This window comes from Hirundo rustica, chromosome 3 (assembly GCF_015227805.2).
Source record: "Hirundo rustica isolate bHirRus1 chromosome 3, bHirRus1.pri.v3, whole genome shotgun sequence".
NCBI classification, from domain to species: domain Eukaryota; kingdom Metazoa; phylum Chordata; class Aves; order Passeriformes; family Hirundinidae; genus Hirundo; species Hirundo rustica.
Window position 1 is genome coordinate 85,588,217 of NC_053452.1, and position 23,453 is coordinate 85,611,669.

Sequence of the window (23,453 nt, forward strand, 5' to 3'; positions counted from 1 at the left end):
GGGAGCCTATGTGACAGAACCTGACATCTAAATGTAAACTGAATCAACTTTATTTGGAAGAAACAAAAGGTGACCTTCAATTGTGTTATTTTCTCCATGAATTTGTTAACAATACTCTAGTAAATTCTGGTTTTATTCCTTAAGCTAGAATATTACATCCACAAAAACAAGAGTAGGAGCTGGTTTTCTTCCCCAGTTAGCCCCAAACAAGTACTTCTTGTCATGCTCTTCTCCATTACAAGAAAATGCAGATCTCTCTCAAAAATCACAGGACACAAGTCTTGAAAAAATGACCTCCAATGTTCAGTTTTAAAATAAGAATAAAGAAAACTTTCTCCAGCAAACATAAGTAATGGCAAACAGAGCAGTTTTCATCACCCTGAGAAATACTGCTGCATGCCAGCAGCCTATCAAGGCAAAAGGTACAGTATTTTCAAACTACACTGACAAACATTGCTTATAATGAATAATCCAGTTCTCTGAATATAAAAGGAAAAATTATCTTTTAAATTTATATATTAATACTGCATTTAACAAAACAAAAAAAAAAAACAACAACAAAACCCCCCCCAAAAAAACCCCAAACAACAAAGCCACAATATTTGTTTTTAACCAGTAGATAATGGCTTTAGAAGTTTCATACATCACACACACAAAAAAAAGTGAAAATAGTGGCCAAGTGCAAAACGAGATTTATTCCTATATGAAGTTAATCCAGTTTTCTTTTCTAAGACACTTTTGAAAAGTTTAAATAGTACAGGTACAGAAAACAATCAAACACAAAATGAAACTTATAAATTGAAGCCCATGGATGCTAACACTAATTAAGATTATTTCTCTGTTTCAGTAGCTTCAAGGCATTATACTCATTTTGAGGGCTTTCTCCAAGGTCTTTGTATATCCTTTTCAATTTCTTTTCTCATTTGTGATTGTTTGTATCTTTCTGCCATTGCAATAAGCTCATCAGGAACTACCTAATAAGAAAGCAGGCAAAAAACCAAGGTGAATTTTAAATACATCTAAACTTTTTAGATTCTGCTTTACAAAAATGCTATTGATTTGTGTGTTTTTAAACTTGATTTCATTATTTATCTGGCTCCTGGTAACTCTGTCGATTCTTTTCTGTAGAAATGCAGAGAGAAATCTTTTTACATAAGATTGTACTGAAATACACTGAGAAAGAATCATCATAGTGTCTCTGGATTTTCAATAATATATCTATGCTTATATCACCATATCTGATGGCAACATATAACCAGCTAATTACAACATTATAGTTCAAAGAGAAATGTATCTTTTAGTTATAAGGAACAGCTGGTAAAAACATCCAGTGCCACTTACAGGTGATATCATACTATACACATATATTTGAATATTGATTTGTATTAAATTCCTTATGGAAGTTTTAAGAGCCTCTGAAGAGGCTTAAAGAAAATGTTGCCATAGGAACGGTTCTCACATGATTAGAACAAAGCTAAAAGACTAGGAAAGAAGGGCAGGAGAAAATGGTCAGATCTCCCACCACTGGGAGGTCGCAAGAGCATCTTACCAAGAGCCACAGAGGTTTTTGGCGTGTTTGTTTGTAATTATGTGGAAAAGGCGAATAGTATCAAAACACTCTCAACTCAGAGTTCTTAATGACTGAGGCCAGATGTGAAGAATTACAGACAGATTTATTAGGCTGAGTGACAGTGATGAAAAAAACCAACCCGATTCCATTCTTTTGCTCACAGAACAAAGGCAGTATCCAACAAGACTTCTTAAACCAGGTCGGGCAAAATGCTGACATTAATGCAATGTTTAACTACAAAAGCACTGTGGGCAACTGTACTGTCAAGAGGTCTCAGATCACTGATCTGCTCAAGCCAGCCCACTTCAACAATCTGTGATGGCACGTGGCCATCGGTGGAAGTGCTCCTGATCAGAGCAAAGGGCACTGTGTGAATGTGCTAGTAACGTGATTCCTCAGTCTGTGTGATTTGTGTCTGCACAAATACACTGCAAACAGCAGAGTACAAACAAATGTAAATACCTTAAAGTCTCGCTGTAAGTGCCCGGGCTCAGCAATGCTTGAACAGGTAGAAAATGCAGCCAGGACAAAACATCTGGTGGAGCAGGAAGTCACACTCCCCTACTTTCCACTTCTTTTGTCAGGCTTCATAATTGAGCAATGCTTGCTATTTGCTATCAGCAACGTTTTCTTGAACTGGCATGAAGGACAGCTCGCTAGTATATGTCTTATATGCTGAGTTGCTCTTACTGGTAAGCAACTACCGTGGCAAAATATGACAACTCTGAGTCTATTCTGCCTAAATTTCAAACATTATTTAGAAATAAAGTTAAAAATTATGTATCTCTAGCTGAAAGTCACAACAGACTTATCAGTGGAGATGGAAGTAATGAGACAAAGTTGTTTTTCAGTTGAAACATAGGATGATTTTCTTCCCCAGTATCAGATCCACTCCTAGAACTTGAAGTGTAGCTTATTCCAAAGTAAAATCACAACAATTTCTTGCAAGAGTGGTTTTTGAGCAAGCACAAGGCAAGAGTGGGAAGAAGTGAGGATATAGAAACATAAAAACCTCGGTGAGGTAATATCCAGCATCTAGTGGCTTGTTGAGATTTTTTATGAACAATCTGTCTATCTGCTAAACATATAAGCTAGGGTAGGGTAATCCAAGTGAGAAAATAGAAAATGATAAAGATACCATAATTTACATGGAATGCTTTTCTCGGTATTACAGAGATTACTGTTTTTCCACCTGCTTTTCCAATAAATCTGTTCATGCTTCTTAATAAGGTTTTATATATAAAAGATCCCTTCAGCATGAAATAAGACACCTTTTTGTTGTACTTGTTTTTCTTTATATAATCTGTAGATTCAAAATTACAGAGAACATTTGGCTAACAAAAGCAGCTAACTTGTTTTGAAATCAAAGTATTCTGAGCCTTCACTTCTCTTCTTCCTTTTACATGATGCTTTAAGACTGAAACAATGGAATTTTCATTGTCATGAGAAAAAAACCCATCACTTTGTCTGTGGGGATACTTCCTTTCTATCAGACATAACTAAGTTTGAGAAAATGTTGTGACTAATAGTAACTTCTGAAAGCAAGGATTCAGAGTTCCTCTTTTTGCTTCTAAACTCAGAGACTCATTCCCAGTTGAACACATTACAAAAAACCAAAACCAGTTTGGGAACTTTGCAGTCTGCAGCTGGAGACAAGGCTTGAAAGGTAACTGCTAATTCAGAATACAAAACACACTGAACCTCTAAAGTAGCTTCAGTTTCACCTCTTCCATTTTCTGTATTAAAACTAAGCAAAAAATAAAAAAAAAAAATCCCCAAACAAGAACCCCAAATCTGCAACTTTAAGGAATTATTAGGTGACTACTCCTCTAGACTTTTTTCCCTCCTTTTCCTCCCTCAAACCATGTTAGTAGGTTTGCAATAAAGCAACATAGTATCTTTCAAAGAAGAATTATAAACCAGAAGATTAAGATGAAGTTCTAACCCAGGGCTAAAAGTCTGAGTAAGTGCCCACAGTAAAAACCACAGATTCTAGATAAAATCCATTTAGTATGTACTCAAACTCCCATACAAAAAAACCCCAAACACTACAACCCAAACAATCAAAATTTCAGCCCAAGTCAGGACTTGAACCAGGGGTTTACTATAAATCAGGCAAAAATATTGTTCCTTGTTACAGCAAGAAACAGCAACACAATTGTCTCTGTTTCCTCAGATATGGTATCAAGAAAAAATATGCTTCTCTTTAACGAAAGAGATCACATTCCAGTTCCATTTTCCATACTACTTACAAGCATCAGTAAGAAAGATAGCTTGGAAAAGTACATGCAGGTGTCACAACTGTCAGATAAAATAAACAGCTGAGACAGTTGAGCTTCTTCTGATGTAAGTATTGCTCATATTTACACTGTTAAACAAGAACATTGGTACATGCATCCAGAAGTGAAATGGAATAAAATATTATGACATAAAATAAACCCTATTATTCCTCTGCAGATCTCGATGTGTATGTTAGTTACTTCTTCTTTTGACATGGAAGGCCAGTTCCTTACTGGGAATAGGCTGCAAGGTAAAATACAGCTACCTACAGCTACAGCTATCTAGGACAAGACAGACTGAAACACCCATTTTCTTTCCGTGAGACCCCACAAACACTTACCAAGAGGTGTCTAAAGAGTAACCTTCATGACCTGCTTCAGGTGCTAACCCAGAACCAATACAAATCTTACCCAGGAATGTATTCTTACCTGGTTTGCTCTTTCCAGAATGTCAATCAGCTCGGACGCAAACCTCCAGTCGTTGCTCGTGACGAGCGTTACTGCCTCCCCAGTGCGCCTAAACGAGGGACGAAACAACTGCTGATCTTCAAAACAACTCTTGCCAGGCTTTTACTACTGGCCTAGGCAGTAATGAGCTGTACTACAGGCAATATTACTGAGCTGATAGAATAAAAGTGTCTTGAGCATTAACTCTGCACACGACAGAGTGCAACGTCTCATAAAAATCAGAATACAGGAATTCACCTAAAATGGAGCAAATGCACAACTACTTTAGACTTTTAGATAATAAACACGGCAAAATGGCGACATATTAATATAGGAAGAGACACACATTCATATCACGATTAAATGAGAAAAAGCACACTTGTACCAGCCTGGGAAAGAAGCATCCAAAAGAATTACCACTAAACTACAACACTATGATCAGCTGCAGACTTTGAATCTACAGATGCTTCTTCTCAATGTGCTGTCTAGAAAACTAAACAAATCAGCAACTCATGAAGAGATAAACAAAGAAGGAACATTTCAGAATATCAATGCAATTTTTTTCTAATTCTTCCTCATACTGAAATCAGCTTTCAAACACCTTTCATTCAATAACAGAAAAGTGTAAAACTTGTTTGCCTTCAATTTAACAGTGAATTCATTTAAAGACATAAAGCAGTGCGTTTCTAGAACATACTTTGACAGACTGAAGTCTTCACTCCCCCATCCCACATCACCTGTAGCCTCTAGAATTTGACAAGAAAAACACCTATGCAGTGCATGAAACATAACAAAACACTGATAATACATTACCATTTTCTGGTAAACACTTACCCTGCTCTTCCAGTACGACCTACTCTGTGAACATATTCTTCAATGTTGCGAGGGAAATCAAAGTTAAAAACATGAGTAATGTCGTGCACATCAAGGCCACGGGATGCCAAGTCAGTAGCTACCAATATTCGAACTTTGCCTACAGTAAGTGTGACGGGAAGAGAGTGGGAGTTTATGGAACAAACTGAAAACATACTCCAGTCTATTGGTTTTCTAGCTTACAATGCATTTATTATTCTTAACACAAAGTAAAAATATGCTTGTTGCATGTCACACTGAGTTAGCTTCACATACAAGCTGGTAACTAAGCGCCCAAAATGTTTACTATTATTTGTATTTCACAAGTAGAACAGCAGAGTGCAGGAAAAGTAAGAAATATGCCTGGCTGATATAAAGAGTCTGAACAAAAAGAACAAAAACTTCAACAACTATATTCTCAGCTGACACTCTTGTCACAGCACCAGTCTTTTATTAGCATGTGTTCACACAACCCTGAACTGTGTTCACATATATGTGTTCTCATAACCCTACTAGTATAATCTGGAGCAGGACTGTTTCACTGAAAGCACCATCATTTGACATTTAAATTAACCATTCTGCAGACTAACACAATGCCAACTTTTTCAGGAATGTCAAAACAGTAAAGTAGAATAAGTCTTACTTTAAATTAATAAACTCAGAGACATTCAAAATTTTATTGAAGAGCAACCTCTTTGTTTGCTGGGTCATTTTTTATTGTCAAATTAAGAAAGAAAATGTAGAATTCAGAGCTCTTTAATATTTTCATTTCTACAGCACTGAAGAGACATGGCACTTCGAAATAGACAAGTTTTGAACAGAACAAACTTTAAAAGTCTGGCCTAAACAAACCAGTACTTCAGTACAAACTCACTTTTCTTGAAGTCATCCAAAGCCTGTTCTCGATCACATTGTTCCCTGTTGCCATGAAGTGACTGTACAGGAATTCCTTGGATACCAAAGTCACTTGCTAAGTCATCGGCTCTAGGGTAAAATAAAGCAACGTCTCTTAAAACAAAAGAAAAAAAGAAACAAAATAGTGCAGTATCTAGATTTAGATCAAAAAGACAGTAATGTGACAACAGCTAAATGTGTGTTTAAGGCAAAACATTACCAAGATCAATGATATTTATTATAAAATAGAAAAGTAAGTCTAATCCACATAGAAACGTTTACCTTTATTTATACTTTAGAGGAATACCAGATTATTTCTGTGATGTTCACTCAAAAAGTTCAAGAGTGATACAATGACCACCTCCCACATTAATCAGGTCTCGCATGCACCAGAGGCACATGAAAGTAAACAGTACATCACATTCATGTATCCCCAGGCATCCGAACATCCCACTTGAACTACATCAAACTGAGACTTACCACCACCATTAACAATATTTAAAAAGATACAAACTGCCAGTCAGTCTGAAGGAAGAAATAAATAAATAAAAATAATACTACTAGCAGCACATTGTGGAGAAGAGCTATTTTTTTACACTTGATAGTTATTATGATAACTAAGAAACTATTCAGTATTTCTGTTAGGAAAAAAAAACCCAAAGAGAGGTGAAACTGGGAAGTGACTACATACGTAAGCTTTTTTCCCACAAAAATGATGACCTTATCTTTTGGCTTCATAGACTTAATGAAACTATGCATGAAAGCTCTCTTTTCCGCCTCTGGGATAACAATAACTTTTTGTTGTACTGTATTTACTGCCTGTCAAATAGCAAAAAGGGATGTTAGGTGGAAACAGATTAGAATAATATTTTTTCTGTTAATTCCCATATCGCCATGTTATAAAACTAGTAATACATAATATCACAAAAAAATATCTTAATATGTATCAGTTTGGAGTTCAAACAATGCAGGTTTCTTACTTACTCGTTGCTTTAGGAGGAAAATAAAATTTACTTTTAAGCAGTTTGCCAAACCATCTATTTGCACAGATTTAAACAGTACAGATTAGTGAGGTGAAATAAATACATTATTAGTGAAAAACACACTTAAGTTCTTTAATTTGAAAATATTTTATGTCAATCCGGAGCAAGTTGGAACAATGGCAATCTTACTTGAAATTACAGGCTCTTAAAGATGCTGTAAATCTCTTTGAAATTATCAGTTCTAACTATTCCAATAACAGTTCCTTAAAAACTTTATTACCTCTGAAGTTTACCACAGAATGTCTAATGTCTACTAAAAGTAGAATAAAATGTTTAGACATTTATCATGTCATGGTATCATGATCTTGTGGCAGGAGTTGAAGACTTAATCAAGCAGACAGATTCTCTCTCCACACGGGAACCCTTCCCCTCACCCCACATGTCACCTCTTCAATCAAGCTCCTCTAAAAAGACATGAATGCCCTAGAGAAGAGAGCTACAACAGCAACTGATGTCTTTAAAATTCCAATCCTGACAAGAAATGCCCTTTGATGTAAGTGTAGTTCTGAACAGAACAGGCAAAACCACATTTTGTCTCTATTTCTACTGAAAAGCATACTGGATACTAGGCTTCCTCATTGCCTATCACTAAAAAAAAAAAGGAACTGAAAAGGAAAATTTCCTAAGATCTTGGGTGAACTACTATTTCCATAAATGCTGCTGGTACTGCAGCCAACTATAGCTGCACAACAATGACAAATAAGCGACTACATTCCATGTTAGAAGTTTGGGGCTTTAAAGACAGTTCTTACTCTAACACATAATTCCTGCTCTAGACAAGTGTCCTCCAGGAGTTTGGCACAAAGCTCCCAGTCTATTTGAGAAAGCGGCGTTAGGAAACACAGGTTTAGGTAAGGATCTGTATGCGTTAGAAGGAAGACCTTCAGAAGGAAAATCAAGTGAAGAAGAACTTGCTGAACCAAAATTAAGGTTGCAAAACCAAGGGATCACACAAAAACACTTGGCACTGTGAAGTGGAACATTCAATACGGTTGATACTTGTCACCTGTGATGTCATTATCTACTGAAGAGCTAAGACTTCCAGACGTTACAGAAAAAGTTTGCTCATACTTTCTAAATTTTGCTAAACTTTTAAGGAAATTTTAAAATAAATAGCAGGGAGCTGATTCATGAAAGCTCAGATTGCTTACCTACATACAGTTAGTTACAAGCAAAAAGTTTGCTGGCTTAAGTGTAGGTTCAACAAAAGGAAGGGGAAAAACAAAAACGAACAGGACAACTTACTGCTAAGTCAAGAGTGCCGACATACACAATCATGGGATTTTTTAAGTAGGATTTTGCTAGGCGACGGACACCGTCAGGCCAAGTAGCACTAAACAGGAAGCGAAGAGGAAAACACACACAGATGAGAATGGTGTGCTAAATCTTCTCCAATTCATTAATCTCATAATTTCTTCTCTTCTTTCCTTTCTTATACACCAGTGAAACACTTATGCAGTAACAGTATTGAGTTTAACTAATTTCAAATTAAGAGCAAACAGCACTCGAGCTTAAAAGTTCATTTCATTGGTTAAAAGTACAGGCAACAATTTTATGGAGCCCTTCTATTGAAGCCTTAGCTGAGTTTAGTAGTTGAACAATACCTAATAAGCAAGTTTCTAGCCTGTTTTCTAAAACGGCTTAAATGCAAAATATGGGAACAAAAATTATTTTGGGGATATTTGATTGTTAAATTCCCAAAAGCTGCATAATTTCAAAATTAATCCAAGTACAGATAAGCACAGATACTGATCAGAAAGTCAGGAAATGCATTTGGTCCCAAATAGAGAAGTGTAAATTGGCATTTCAAATTGATATGGCAAATTCTAGCACACCCCCCCCACTACTTTCCTTTTTCTGGGACAATTCAATTGTCTTTATATTTGATGGAAAATATCAGAAAAGTTAGTACAAAAATGGAAAAAAGAAAAGATTGTCAAGTGACTTACCAGGACAGACGAAATTAGAAAGAAAACTGGCAAAAATTTAATAACTGACACATCTGTTTTGAAATTAACTTGTTCAATAATAATTCACTTGTTCAATAACCTTATGTTCAAGTCCTGATAACTATCATGTTTAGATACCTTGTCATAACAGTTTGTCTGTCAGGACGCACATCTAACAGGATCTTCATTATCTGAGGTTCAAATCCCATATCCAGCATTCTGTCAGCCTCATCTAAAACCTGTTCAGAAACAAGGTTGTTTATTCTGCCTAGTCCCTCAGATAAGGGTTTATTTCAGCAAGACATTACACAGAACAAGATTTTAAAGGTAACTCTTTTAATTGCAGAATCACCCCCATAACTTACTGCAAAACCTGCTCAACTTCTATTTTACCTCTTCAATTTCCTTGACATGTTTTCATTCAGTATTATACTAGCAGGCAAAACAAGAAAACTCACAGTTCCTTTAAGAGCATTTAAAGTCAATAAAGGAAAAAACAACTGTCTGTTTTAACAATAATTAGGCTGATGGCTAAAACTAAGCACAAATTTTAAAACAAAAGAAAAAACCCCAAAACAAACAAACAAATAAGCAAAAAAAACCCCAACAAAAAAACTCCATAACCAACCAAACCCAGAGGGGAGCAATCTGTTCAACACACAAAGAAATGGTTTGCAATTTAAAGGGGAACTCTCATTTCTACCTCATTAGAGACCTCATACAGGATCAAAATATCACTTGTCAATTCAGTTCCTCATCAGAAGTAGGAAAAAAGCCAGAGCATACATTCTGGCTCACACTAGGACACTGCACAACTCCCAGAGCACAAGTTTGTTTCAACTGGTAAAAAGAGCCAGGCGTGAACAAGTAAGCTGGAGGTCTAAGAACAACTCTTTGGATAAGTTTTCTAATATACAAGCACATTTGTGAATGTTTTCAGTCTCACACAAAGAAAGAAGACTGAAAAAATCCAAGACTAATTTATCTCCTTTGAGTTATATAAAGTCTATTTGAGAATTAAACTTGCATGGATTGCACTTTTAAGTATCGACAATTTCTAGTCACTTCTGTGGAAATATAAGACATTGATGATAATCCCTTTCTACTGTCCTAATTTTGATGCTCCTTTATTCTATGATATTAAAGAGGTTTAGTACATTATCTATGTAAATCTCTGAAGTAACAACTGAACTGAGAGACAAGACAAAAATTCTATTTCTTGATTGAATTCTCTTTTATTTTTAGAGGGCTCATGGAGATTTCATTAACTACATGAATTCTAATAGAGCAGCAAGGCTGAAACATCTCTAATTTTACATACAGGGTTGGCTGCTATGCCTTTTTCAGCAGTAGAAACTTTCTATGCTATTAAGCTCACTGGCACTTTGCTGCAGAGGGGAAAAAAAGCATCTGTGTCTAATAGATCAGGGATGGATCAGGGTAGTGAAAGTTTACTTATTTCTCATGGCTGTTTCATTAAGATTAAAGGCTGTAATACATGTCAGATATTAGTACTGGCTTTTTCAAACATGTCATAGCCCCATCCTGGTTTATAGTGTAAATGTCCTTCAACAGATATAATCTTAGGCTTCTTGTTAACTTTAAAGATATACACATTTATTTGTTTGTTAATATTGTTCATTTCAGTTCTATTTCTTGGCAAGAAATTCTTACAGGCCAGTTATTCCTTTGAAAATTATTTATTTTCCCCTGTTTAAAATCAGTTATTGGTAAGTTTTACTTTTTTTTTTTTTTGTATTGAAGAATAAAAGCACCACTCCAATCTACCTTTTACAGCCTCCTTCATGATTTATAGATATATATTTAATGTCTTCCTATTATTCATGCACAATTCCAATTTGCTTCCTTCTGTTTTATCAGCATGAAGTCCAAAGAATTAAGATTACTTCATCAGATTGCTGATGAATGAATACTGATTTACACTGAACACAGGGAAACAAAAAGCATGTTTTCATATGACATGTATTTTGAACACTCACAAGGTTGTTTTTGTCACAATTTACAATTTTACTTCTGAAATACTGAAAACCAGCAGCCTTTCTTGAATAAATGGCTTCCTAAAAATCTGAATCGAGACTTGATCAACTTGGTTCCGTCAGCCAAGAAGAGAAATTCTAACCTCAAATTCACCTTGGGTCCAGTATCAATTTCATTAACTGAGCTTGGTTTTGTGTTGCTTTTTTTTTTTTTTTTTCTGGAGGTGGTACATTTGGTTGGCTGTGTTTTTTTAACAATTGTATCCCAGTACCTGATCTTGGAAGTCGTTTGGGAAACAACTGTATCACATTAGAGAGTAATACTCAGAGTTTACTTTAGGAACCTTCCTAAGACTCAGTAATATCTTTAAATGAAAACTGTAAATTAAGCCTTTCAGTGAAGAGCGTTCTTCATCCAAGATGGTAAATGTGAAATCTATTACCACTCTCTTTTTCCTAAAGCAAGGCTGCAAGATTAAATTATTTGTTGGCTGAAAACTGACAATGAAGCCCTGGAAACAGAACACATCTTATATATTGAAAAGCACAAGAAACTACGAGGGTAAATACACAGGAAGATCTCAAAAAGACAGAATTTTCAATGTCTAATTTTTCACATGGGCTTTGGTAGCACAGAACTTCCTTAAATTTGAGGCATGAGACCTTAACCACATCACAATACTTGGTCCTTGCCCTGGTTCTTCTGAAAACATTTAACAGCCAGTGGTGCAACAAAAAAGGTCTCTCCTCCTGCTTCACATCATCATATTTATCAATTTGATAGTTTGAAACTGTTTTAACTTTTTGGCAATGTCATACTTTGGTATATGCTGCACATACTGAAACATGATTTTGGTTCAATACGCACTGCTTTATGAAGCAGTGTGTGCCTGTGGTATGACTATACTTCATCCTGGCAGAAAGATTTGTTCCTATAGTTCTCAGAATGCAGGTTTTCAGGCCTGTTTTCCTCCTGCTCAGCAATTACATGTTAGTCTTCTACAGAATGCTGCTCTCTTGTCTTCCACTAAGAAACGTTTTTTCCCAAATGGTCAAATTTATAATGATGCTGTATCACTGCTGGCTTTGCCAGTAAGCTCACAACTATCGCCTAGAACTGGAGCTAACTTGTTACAACATGGAGAGAATTTAACTCTCACACAGTAGTGGGGTGGACAGATAGCAAAGCCAAATTATCAAACTGGGCAACAATTCACAGACAGATTAGAAATAAACTGAATATGCAGAAGCATTTTACAAACAGCAACAATCTTACATGTTCAGCACAGCAAAAAATGAAGACATAAAGAATCGTAACGTTTATAAAGCTATTTTCCCACTGAGATCAAAAGAAAGTCAGTCCCCCAGCATTTAAATATCTGTGTGTGACTGCTGCTGCACAAGTTCTAATAAAAAACCTGAGCCACTGGTAACCTTTAAAAAGACAAGGAAAAGACAACTTCAGAAAGGCATTTCATCCATTAGTAACTAATCTAGACAAAAAGAATTTTAGAATGGCAAACATGATTGAAAAAACAGTCTAGCATCTTTAAAATGCTTGCTGTGCTAGAAGCCTGTTTTATTTCTCCCAGGAAATACTTCACATCTGCAATGCAATTATAGTAAGTATGAATCATGCCTGCAACACCAATTTCCGTGTTAAGCTGTATTGTAATTAAGACTTTGGAAGTTGAAAGAAAACTCCATTAAATTCAAACTGAGTCAACCATTTCCCAGCTGGTGCATTAGTTGTTGCGTATCAGTTACTTGCCAGATATGTTATGCTCTTCAAATTTATGAAGTTGTTCATTTGGAGATCATTCAGTCTGCCAGGAGTAGCAATAACAATATCTACACCTTTGGTAACCATGTCTATCTGTCCTTTTCGGTCCCCACCACCATAGACGCAAATGCTGTAAAAGAAAACAGTTTATCAGAAGTAGTGTATCAAGTTTCAGCTAAAATCAATCCTTTTCAAACAAATGCCACCATGTTGCTTTAAGCGTCACTCAATGTTAACAAGAGGAAGGAATACAGTGTGAGACTGACACCATAGCAGTAGTTAATGAAATTAACACTGAATGACACTCCCTCAACAGTTCAGCAGTAGCTTCCAGCTGAAACTGCAGTGAAATTGTGAAAGGAAGATAGCTCATGTTTTGGGTTATTATGAAAATATTTACACACCAAGTAGATGAACATATGAAAGGATGTACAATTTTCCCAACAGTACCATCAAAAGTGAGATGTTTTGCTGTTGCGGTGACTGTAAGATTTATTCAGAATGCTACACAAAGTTAAAAGGCATTCCTAAAAGCAACTTTCAGAGCACAGTAATGTCTGCTTAATTGCTTAAATGAAGATCTACACTTAGCAGGTTTGTGGATGAAACCAAACTGGGGAAGCAGCTGATACACTCAAGAAAATTAGGCTTTTACCAGAAGAACCAGAAAAAGGTTAGAGAAATAGGCTGATGAAAATACCACAAAATTTAACAAAAACAAAGATAGGGATGGAATTACCCCATGACTCAGGGCCTAGAAGATGCTAGAAGATGACATTGCAAAAAGACTTGGATGGGCAAGAACCTGAACATTATTCAGCAGTGTAGTCTCACAGAAAAGAAAGCCAGGAGTGTTCTACAGAGAAGGTAGCAATAGGAAGCATGGAAGTAACATGGGCCCATTACAGGATGAGGATGGTCACCTCACAAACAGGGACAAAGACAAGGCAGAGCTGTTTAATGCAGTCTTTGCCACTGTCTTCAACACAGATGATGCACCAAGGGAATTTCAGCGCCCTGAGCTGGAGAACCATGACTGCAAAAATGATCCACTCCCAGCTGAGACATGAATTATGCAGAACTGCAGCTCCTGCTGGATTTCTACTAATGGGGCATGAGAGGATTTGTACAAAAATCCTCAAAGAGCTGGCTGATGTCCTTGCAAAGTCTTTCTCAATGATTATTGAGCGGTCTTTGGAATCCAGAAAGGTCCCAGCTGACTGAAAGCCGGTGAACACTGTTCTGATTTTCAAGGAGGACTCCAGCCTGTCTGTCTCATTTCAGTGCCTGATGAAGTCATGGAGATTATTCTGGGAGGTATTGACAAACACCTGTAAGACTATGTAGTCACTGGCCACAGCCAGCACAGCTCCATGAAGGTGAAGTCCTGCTTGTCAAGCCTGACTCCCCTTTATGACAATGTAACCAACCAAGATGATCAAGGGAAGCCAGCTGATGCAACCGGTTTAGATTTCAGTTTCGATATTCTCTCTCAGAGCATCCTTTTGGACAAAATGTCCACCACACAGCTGGATAAACACATCGTGGGATGGGTGAGCAACTGGCTCACAGGTCAGGCACAAAGTGTTACAGTGAATGGGGATTCTGCACCTCTGGATCGGCACCTCTGGATGTATGAACAGACTGGGGAATGAGAAGCTGGAAAGCAGTGCCATGGAAAGGGGCCTGGTCAGTGGCAAGTTGAACATGAATCAGCAGTGCCCTGGCAGCCAGGAGAGCCAGCCCTGGGGTACATTAGGCACAGCATCACCAGCCAGGCAAGGGAGGGGATTGTCCCCTCTGCTCTGCACTGGGGTAGCATCACCTCCAGTGCTGGGGGCAGGTTTGGGTGTCACCGTGTAAAAAAGACATTGAACTGTTAGAGAGTGTCCAAAGGAGGGCAATGAAGATGGTGAAGGCCCTTGAGGGGAAGCTGTGTGAGGAGCAGCTGAGGGCACTGGGTCTGTTCAGCCTGGAGGAGACTGAGGGGAAACATCACTGCAGTTACAACTTCCTCATGGGGGGAAGAGGAGGGGCAGGCACTGATCTCTTCTCTGTGGTGACCAGTGACAGGACTCAAGGGAATGGCCTGAAGCTGTGCCAGGGGAGGTTTAGGTTGGATATCAGAAAAAGTTTCTTCACCCAGAGGGTGGTTGGGCACTGGAACAGGCTCCCCAGGGAAATGATCACAGCACCAGCCTGACAGAGTTCAAGTGTTTGGACAACAATCTCAGCCACATGGTTTGACTCTTGGGAATGTCCTGTACAGGGTTAAGAGTTGGACTTGATGATCCTTGTCCCTTTCAACTCAACATATTCTGTGTGATTCTTCTTAGCTGTCAACTCAGAAGGAAAAGAAGCAGAAAAGCTACATAGACTTTGACCATGACATTAGTCAAAACAGCCATTCCAAAAACTGGGAAAATATAAACTCTGCATTTACTACTCTCCCCTCCCCTCTTAAATGCAATTATTCTAGTACTAGTAGGTGAATTAAGTCACAGTTGGTAGGAGAAAAAAAAATATTACTTAACAAGCCAGTGAAAAGCAAGACTACCTTTTAATTTCTTTGTATGCATACTTTGAACACTCTGCCTCTACCTGAAGTGCCAGTTCTCTAGTGGGAGCAAGGACTAACATTCCAGGCCCCCCACGCTGATCTTTGGATCTGCAACAAAACATATGTAGAATGTTGGTATATAAGGATGGGAGAAGTCCATCATGCTTGACACTGAACATTTTTATACTGTTCTAAACTTCCTCTGTACACTGCTGCTAATGGAATCTATGGTGACAAATTTGGTGCTTATTCCATCAGATTTATAATTCTTTTTCCACTATATGATTTTTATCTTCATTACTAGAAAATAATCTCAGGAGCTGGGTGCAGGAAGAAGTGCGTGCAGGGGGAAGTATGCACAGCTAAACAAATCAGACCTGTGAGCAGTCCTTACATTGGTTGTGAAGTCAAGTGAATGAATCCAGGCATTAGGTATGCCAATGTCTTCCCAGTACCAGTCTGTGCTATACCAATAAGATCAATTCCTTGGAGTATGATTGGCCATGCCTGGGACTAACATAAAACAACAAATACTCAAATGTAGTTTTCATTTTTCTCTTAAGCTTCAGTTAAAGAGTCATCAAAATTGAAGACATACCTGAATTGGTGTAGGCTTTTGAAAACCAACTTTTCTTATATTGGCCATAATATCAGGATAATGCTCAAAAGCATCCTCAAATTTACAAACAGGATTTGGAATGCAGCGCTTTTCACCTTCTTTTAAGTCATCACAAGTTATATCATTATTTTCTTTCCTGTATAGAGTTAAAGTAGTGCTATTGTTTTAAAGTTTCATTATCTGAAAAAGTAGAGCTAACATAAAAGACCGTTTCTTCACTTTTTTTAAGCTCCTTGAACAGGAAAAAACAAGTTCAGGCTCTTGAATGGGACTGAATTAGTCTTCTATCTTTCTTAAAAGTCTATTGGAACACTTCTCCCAGAGGTATCAACTATCATTCCTTCTTAAGAACGATTTATTTGAAGTTATATATGGTTATTAACATGAACTGCACTCCTATCAGGCTACAACTATACCCAATTACAAATTAAGTAGGTATGACAAGTTTTTAAACCCAAAGACAACCCAGAATTCAATGAATTAAATGACAAATGGCTTGAACTTATCAGTCAGAATTCTATATTCTGACAAAAACCTTGCCCAACTGTTTTCAGAGTAGCTCCATGGATACTCTAGAGCATACAAACAGAACAATCCTGGGAAAAGAACATGAACAGTAAGACAAGCTCCAAAAAAAAAAAAAAACAAACCCTGGAACAACCAACCCCTAAAAGCAGGCAAAACCCAAACCACAACACGAATAAAAGACTACATTAAAAACTGCTGTTCCAGGACTTCCTCCAATTAAGATACACTGTTCTTGTTTCAGCCAAGGGCAGAGTTAATTTTCTTGCACTGGCAGTGAATGGAGCTTAAAGCCATGTCGGCATGCCTGCATCCTTACTCAGTATCACCCAAATCATCACTGGGGGGTGGACGGGATTTTCACCTTCCAGGAGAAAGGGGGTGTGGTTTCCTGTGCAAAAAGAAGGCAATGACGCTCCATGGCCTTTTTTATTCCTTTTCCCAGGAGAGCAAATGACAAATGAAGCAGTGAGGTGGTGTGGAGGGTCTGACCAGAGGGCTTGGCACCGTTGTTTTTTGTTATCTCAGACTTGGGGAAAAACCATGGACACGGACAGTTTCATCCACCATTTTCTCCTTTGCCTCAGGACCTGTGTGGTGCTGGCTGAGGTGGTGTCCTGTTGGTCAGACTTCCACGAGCATTTTTGCATGTAATCACCTTCTATACAATGTTGCTACTAGTGTTGTTGCTGTTTTTCTTATCTCATTGATGTTTTCCAATAAATTCTTATCTCAACATATTATCTCAGCTTTTTGTCCCTCTCTTACCACAGGGAGTGAGGGAAAGAGAGTGGCTACTTAGAGCTTAATTTCTATCTGGTTTTAAACCATGGCATCTGCATAAGCACATTGATTTCAGCCCTGAACTCCTCTGAAGATTCTATTCAGTAAAAAGCTCTTCTTCAAGTGGGGTGTAAGATAGGAAAAGAATGGGCAATTCAGCTTCCCCTCATGTTTACAGAATTATTTCTTTCAATTGCTGCCCTATTTTTTTTTTCCTTAAAGCAAAATGATTAGATGAAGTAGAAAAAAAAATCCTTTATCACACAAGTTCTACTCCTCGGTACATATTTTTAACCTACAGAACAGTGTACATATTTTTAACCTACAGAACAATGTTCTGTAATTTTCCCTAGCTCTAACAATATAACATCCATATATTTTAAGGGAAAAGGTGAAAGCAGCTGGAAACAATTTCATGCTTTGCTCACTGTGGCAAAGTTTCTCTGGCATGTAAAGAAAAAAACCCAACATCTTGCAAAAAAGAAAAGTAATAAAAAGCTAACGCTTCAATAATGCTCACTAACTTCATTAGACCTAATGAAGTGGATTGTAAACTATTACCAAGGCCTGAACCAAATCACTTGAATGATTTGTTTGGATCAGATTTGTTCAGATGATCTGTTTTCCTTGCAAGGTACAGATATAGGTTGTTGAATCAAAATAAACAGATACAGTTAACTGAAGCACGCACTCATCAGGATGTGCTTGTAAAGACAAGACAAATAAAAAAGGAAGACAACAGTAACAAAAGTTGGAATTTGTTTTGAAGATAGTTTTGACTAAAAAAAATCAGGGAAAAAAATGCAGCCAAAAAGTATTCAACATGTGAACAATCCTATTTGGAAGGACCTAGAAAAGGCGAACATACTGTCTTCAAGAAAGACAAGGAAGCAACCAAAAGTCAGAGAACTGTCATGAATTTTCTTTTCTGAAATTCAACTAGATCAAACACCTTTAGAGAAGCAGAAAATCCCTAAAGTTAATTCTCCAGGCAACTAATAATATCTCATTTGCTAGTTGTTACTCTCCCAAGAAACCGTTCTTTAAAAAGATTAAGTTGCTACAAGACCCCAGCATTAGTGCCTCTGTCTCAGTACTTCATCTCCCACTTCCTAGGCTTTACAGTTTAATAGTAATTTTTGCCAAGCAGATGATTCCCTACAGAAATGACCTTACCGCCACAGTTCCACTTCTTCTTGTGACATGGATGCAGTCCTGGATGATTCGTTGTAGAAGTTTTTCTCAATTGGAGGCAAGCCTTAAACAATCAGAAAAATTCAACTTGAATCAGCAAGAAATTATTAATAGAGAGTCAATGTAAGTCTACTAAAGCTTAAAATGGAAAGCCCAGGACCCAGAAAAGTGCCTTGAGCTAGCAGACTAGCTGGAAGTGATGGAATACCATTGCTCAAGCAAAAATATGAAGGCTGAGACAAACACTTCAGTATCTGCAAAAAAACCACTTCCCTCCCCCCACATTTCAAGTTCTGAAGTTCAAGTTCATTTCTACGAATCTATACGGTAGCATATTTAACAACTGTTACATTTTTTTCCCCATGGCCACACACAAAAACCACCATTTTCAAACGATGACTTCAAAATACCACATGAGTAGCAGGTATCAGTCTGGGCACAGTAATCAGTGTCTTCCGTGATCATGTTGAGAAATGCTAACATGGACAGCTCTCTGCAAATACATCACTAATCTGGCCTCTGAAAGATTCAGTCATCTCAAAACAAGTACTAGAAACACTTAAGCATTCCAACAGATTTACCACATAAAGACAAGTATAATACAATCAAAACTGTAAAACGAACCTGCCCATTTCATGGATTCGTATTTGGCCCTGTTTTCTCGAAGAGAGGCCCAGTTAATCACTGGTTTCTTTGGGTTATTTTCAGGCTTGATAATGTCCAAGGTTTTTCCTGCAGAGTTAGTAACAGAATGCTGCTGTTTGATGGAACAAACCATGGGGAGACATCTCCCCGCAAAACAAACACATTTTTTCTATTGCAAGGCCTCATATGTTTTAAATAGATATGAAACATATAAGTAGAAAATTCTTTCCTAGATCTCTGCCCTGAAACGTTGCTAAAACATGTATAAATTCAGTTTTGATAAAAAGCCAAACATTTTAACACCTTCAGCTACTTAAAGGAAGTAATGACAGATTATTAAATGCTTCTCCTCCAGCTATAAACTAGGCTTGTTGTGCAGCAAGCTTTTGAAAACCTTGTGAAACCAGCAGATGATATGAAGACAGAAAGCTTTAACAGCTACAAGAGCAAAGCTCAGGTCTAAAGCACCCAACAACACCACAATAAAGCCTTAGCCTAGTTATATTCTATACTTCTTTTTGATGAGGTTAATGCTTCCTCAATAAGAGCAGATTTACAGTGAAGATATAATTAGCGACACAGCTATGTAGAAAATTAGTGGAAAGGCAGGAAACACAGGGATAACACTCATAAATCCTAAGGTAGTCTAAACATTTCTAGTCTCTTGAGACTACTCATCCACCTTCTGGGACACTTCTAAAAACAAAACACACAACTACTCCAAACCTTATCCTAATGCTGGAACATAACTCTTGGATCCCTTCTTCCTAATCAGTGCATCAGATCAACAATTTTTGATGGTGTTTGCCTGTGCAAAAAATTGTTGGGAGCACATACAAGACATATCAATAATACAAGCAGCATCCAGACGGACAAAAATTATTTCTATATCTATGTAACAAAGCTACCACAGGAAAGCGTAGTAAAGCCAGGCATGAAGTGCAAGATCCCATCTTAAAACATTAACTTCCCTTGAAAGTAGTAGGAAGTCAGCATGGCCCATGCTATGATCAGCACTTTATAGACAACCTTTACGAAAGTTTACTGAATTGTAATACTTCACAGATACCAGATTAAAACTTGCACTAGAACCAGTGCTGCTATTTTGGAGGCATCAGACTGATAATGCAAGAAATCAAAGTGCAAGAATCAAATAATTCTGCAGCGATAAAACTGCTGAAAACACACAGGAACTGGTTTTCACAGAAGCCCGGCAGGCTGAGGGGGCGGGGAAACTGTCCATAGGTGAAAAAAGGAGGATATCTTGATATTTCTGTTTTAAGGAGATGCCATTGCCCAAGAACAAGGTTTAAGTTAACTTACCTCGTAAAATATTAACAATATAAAAGCACTCCAACAAACTACCAAATATAAGTAAGACAATCCATAATATTTTTTCCCCCAACCCCACATTTCTTACCTTTCTCTGCCCCACCTCTAACATAGTTTTGTCCAGAACTTGTAACAAGATTGTCAATCAACATCTTGGCTTTGTTTTGTACATCAATGCTGCCAAAAATCTTTACTTCAGATTCATAGGTTCCTCTTGTAACCTATGTTCAAAAATATAACTGAGGTTTTTTTCCATACTGCAAAGACAAATACTATACAAGAACACATACCAAAAACAATTTTTATTTTTTTCCCTGAAGTTTAACTTGTTCTATGAAAAGGCCCTTTAATCCCTTTTCTAAAAGAAAAGGAAATAAATGCAAACTTAAGGCAAAAAAAAATCAATAATCTTTTCCTATTTTCAAATAACATCCAAGTTGCACCCTCAATTCCACTACCTTTTTACCAGCTGCAAAACAGTGGCATTATTGTACACTACTTTAACACTCTTCAACTTCCTCCAACTGGCTTACACTGAAACAAAACCAAGTATATTCCCAACAGAGGTCATTTGTTGACATGGTACCTTTATCCTGGAACCTGAAGAATCCTCAAGTTCTTTAATTTTAGTTCCACCCCGACCTGTTATAAAATATGCAGCAGAGATTTAGGAAAAACTGCCCAAACCTACACATTATTTGAATATATTTCGTTTGTGACCAAACCCCAAGACTTTCATAAGAGTGCATCTACAAATAAAAGAACTTGTAACAGCAAACCGTTTGAGACTGCAGGCAATTCTTTTATCAATTAACCAAATGCAAAGTTTATGTGTAGGGATATGCCCTTCAGTAAAAAAGATGGAGGAGTAAAACTAGATCGAGAGATTGTCACCCTTCCTCCATGTGACTAGAAGGGCTTCAGACTACTTGCACACTGCTGGCCTTGAGAAACAGATGCCAGCTCAATCACTTAAGGGAGGAAAAGTTTCCCTGGTGAGTGGAAGAAACCCTACAAAAGCACCCTGCCATGCCCAAGTGGAGACGGGAACTGCAAGGGTCCCTTCCAAGGCCAGACTGACGGAAGACAGGGATGCGCTCCCTCAGGACACCGGCGGGGAGCGTCTCCTCCCCTCCTCCCCACCCGCTTACCTCAGCGGGACAAACACCCGGCCCGGGGCGCACCCGTCATTACCTATGAGAGCCCCGACCAGGCTGCTGTCGAGGTGGAAGCAGAGCGGGGCCGCAGAGGCCCGAGCCTGGTCGGCCGCAGCTCGGGGCGGCCGCTGCCGCGCCGCCCGCCTCGGGCCGCCGGAGCCTTCAGCGTCTCGCGGGGTCCACCATTCCCCACCGGGATTCTCCGTGCCCTTCCCCCGTCGGCCGCCGCTCTTCACGGAGGCGCGGCCCCACGAAGGGGTGCTGGGCGACCAGCACAGCGAGTCGGCAGCGGCAGCGGCCCGCGGCCAGCCCGGCGCGCCGAGCTCCTCGTCGCTGCTCGCGTCCCAGTCCGACATGGCGGCATCACCCGGCTCGGCCGCCCATGCGGAGGGGCCTGGCGCGTCTCCAGCCCGGGGCGCGCTGATTGGTCGGGGCGGGCCGCTCGCTGAGCTGTGACTGGCTGGCTCCGCACGCGGCCGGAGGCTCTATGGCTGCCCGAGCCGTCTTTCTCGGGGTGTCGGATTTGGTTAGGTTGGAAAGGGCCTCTGGGCTCATCGAGTCCGGGCTGTCATCGAGCGACACCTTGTCAAATTGACCATGGCACTGAGTGCCATGTCCGGTCTTTCCTTAAGCACTTCGACCATGGTGACTTCCCCACTCTCTGGGCAGCCTGTTGCAATGCCCAATCACTCTTTCTGCAAAGAACTTATTCCTAATGCGCGACCTGAACCGGCCCTGACACACTTTAGGACTGTGTCTTCTTGTCCTGTCACTGGTTGCCTGGAAGCAGAGACCGATCCTCACCTGGCTACATCCTCCTGTCTGGCAGTTGTAGAGAGCCATAAGGGTTTCCCTGGGCTTCCTTTGCTTCAGGATAAGTAACCCTAGCTCCCTCAGCTGCTCCTCACAGGACTTCAGGTGCTCCAGACCCTTCCCCAGCCTTGTTGCCCTTCTCTGGACTCGCTCCAGCAGCTCAATGTCTTTCCTGTGGCAATGGGCCCAGAACTGGAGAGAGGACTTGAGGTGTGGCCTCATCAGTGCTGAGTACAGAGGGAAAATCACTACCCTGGTCCTGCTGGCCACACTATTGCTGATTCTTTTTGATTTTCTTCTCTCCCTGCTCCTCTGCCAGCTTAGGGTGGCCCTGTGGGCTTAGCTGAGGAGGAGGTAGCAGAGGCAAGAACATAGTTGAGAACATGTGGGAGGCCCCAAAGTCTGTACAGTGGAGGAGGAAGGCAGGCAGCCTCGGGAGCCAAGGGGGTGAGGGGGGCACTGTGTAATTTTGCCAGGTGCCCAGAATAGTGTCATGCTGATACATTGCAGTCTAATTTTTTAAGCAAAGTCATAATATTTAATCTCAAATGAAGCCTTAATGATGCTTTAATGAAGCTTTTATGACTCGATGTACTAAAGCTCATACAACAGTGGAAACAGAATCACAGAACGGATGAGCTTGAAGGCTCCTGGAGGCCATCTGATCCACCCTCTGCTCAGGTAGAGACACCAAGAGCCAGTTGCCAAGGTGGCTTGTGACTTCCTCCAAGGACGGAGATTCCATAACCTCCCTGTGTAAACTGTGCCAGTGCTTGGTTACCATCACTGTGAAAAAAAAAAGAGAAAGCCAAATCAAACCAAAAAAGAGCTAACATACCCCATGCCCCTTCAATTACACTAAAAAAAAAAAAAAAAAAAAAAAAAAAAAAAAAAAAAAAAAAAGCTAAATGGGTGTTTAAATTTCCTTGTTAGGTAGGGTCCTGGATTCTTACTGTACAGAGCTGAACAGGGAACATTTATGTATGTGTCTTTATGGATACACATCACCAT

The 23,453-nt window shown here is 39.0% G+C and overlaps 1 protein-coding gene across 1 annotated transcript; it reads right to left on the reverse strand.

Annotated features, from left to right (window-relative positions):
* Nucleotides 1–535: 535 nt before the first annotated feature.
* DDX43 (DEAD-box helicase 43) lies at nt 536–21,985 on the reverse strand. Its single transcript, XM_040059046.2, has 16 exons — nt 21,667–21,985; nt 21,059–21,114; nt 20,561–20,693; nt 19,120–19,227; nt 18,478–18,559; nt 15,973–16,129; nt 15,769–15,887; nt 15,372–15,482; nt 12,803–12,944; nt 9,173–9,273; nt 8,331–8,418; nt 6,734–6,861; nt 6,023–6,132; nt 5,131–5,269; nt 4,279–4,366; nt 536–974 (listed from the first exon to the last, which is right to left on the reverse strand). Exons 1-16 carry the CDS (start codon nt 21,983–21,985, stop codon nt 867–869), a joined length of 1,989 nt encoding a protein of 662 aa, XP_039914980.1. The 3' UTR covers nt 536–866.
* Nucleotides 21,986–23,453: the final 1,468 nt, after the last annotated feature.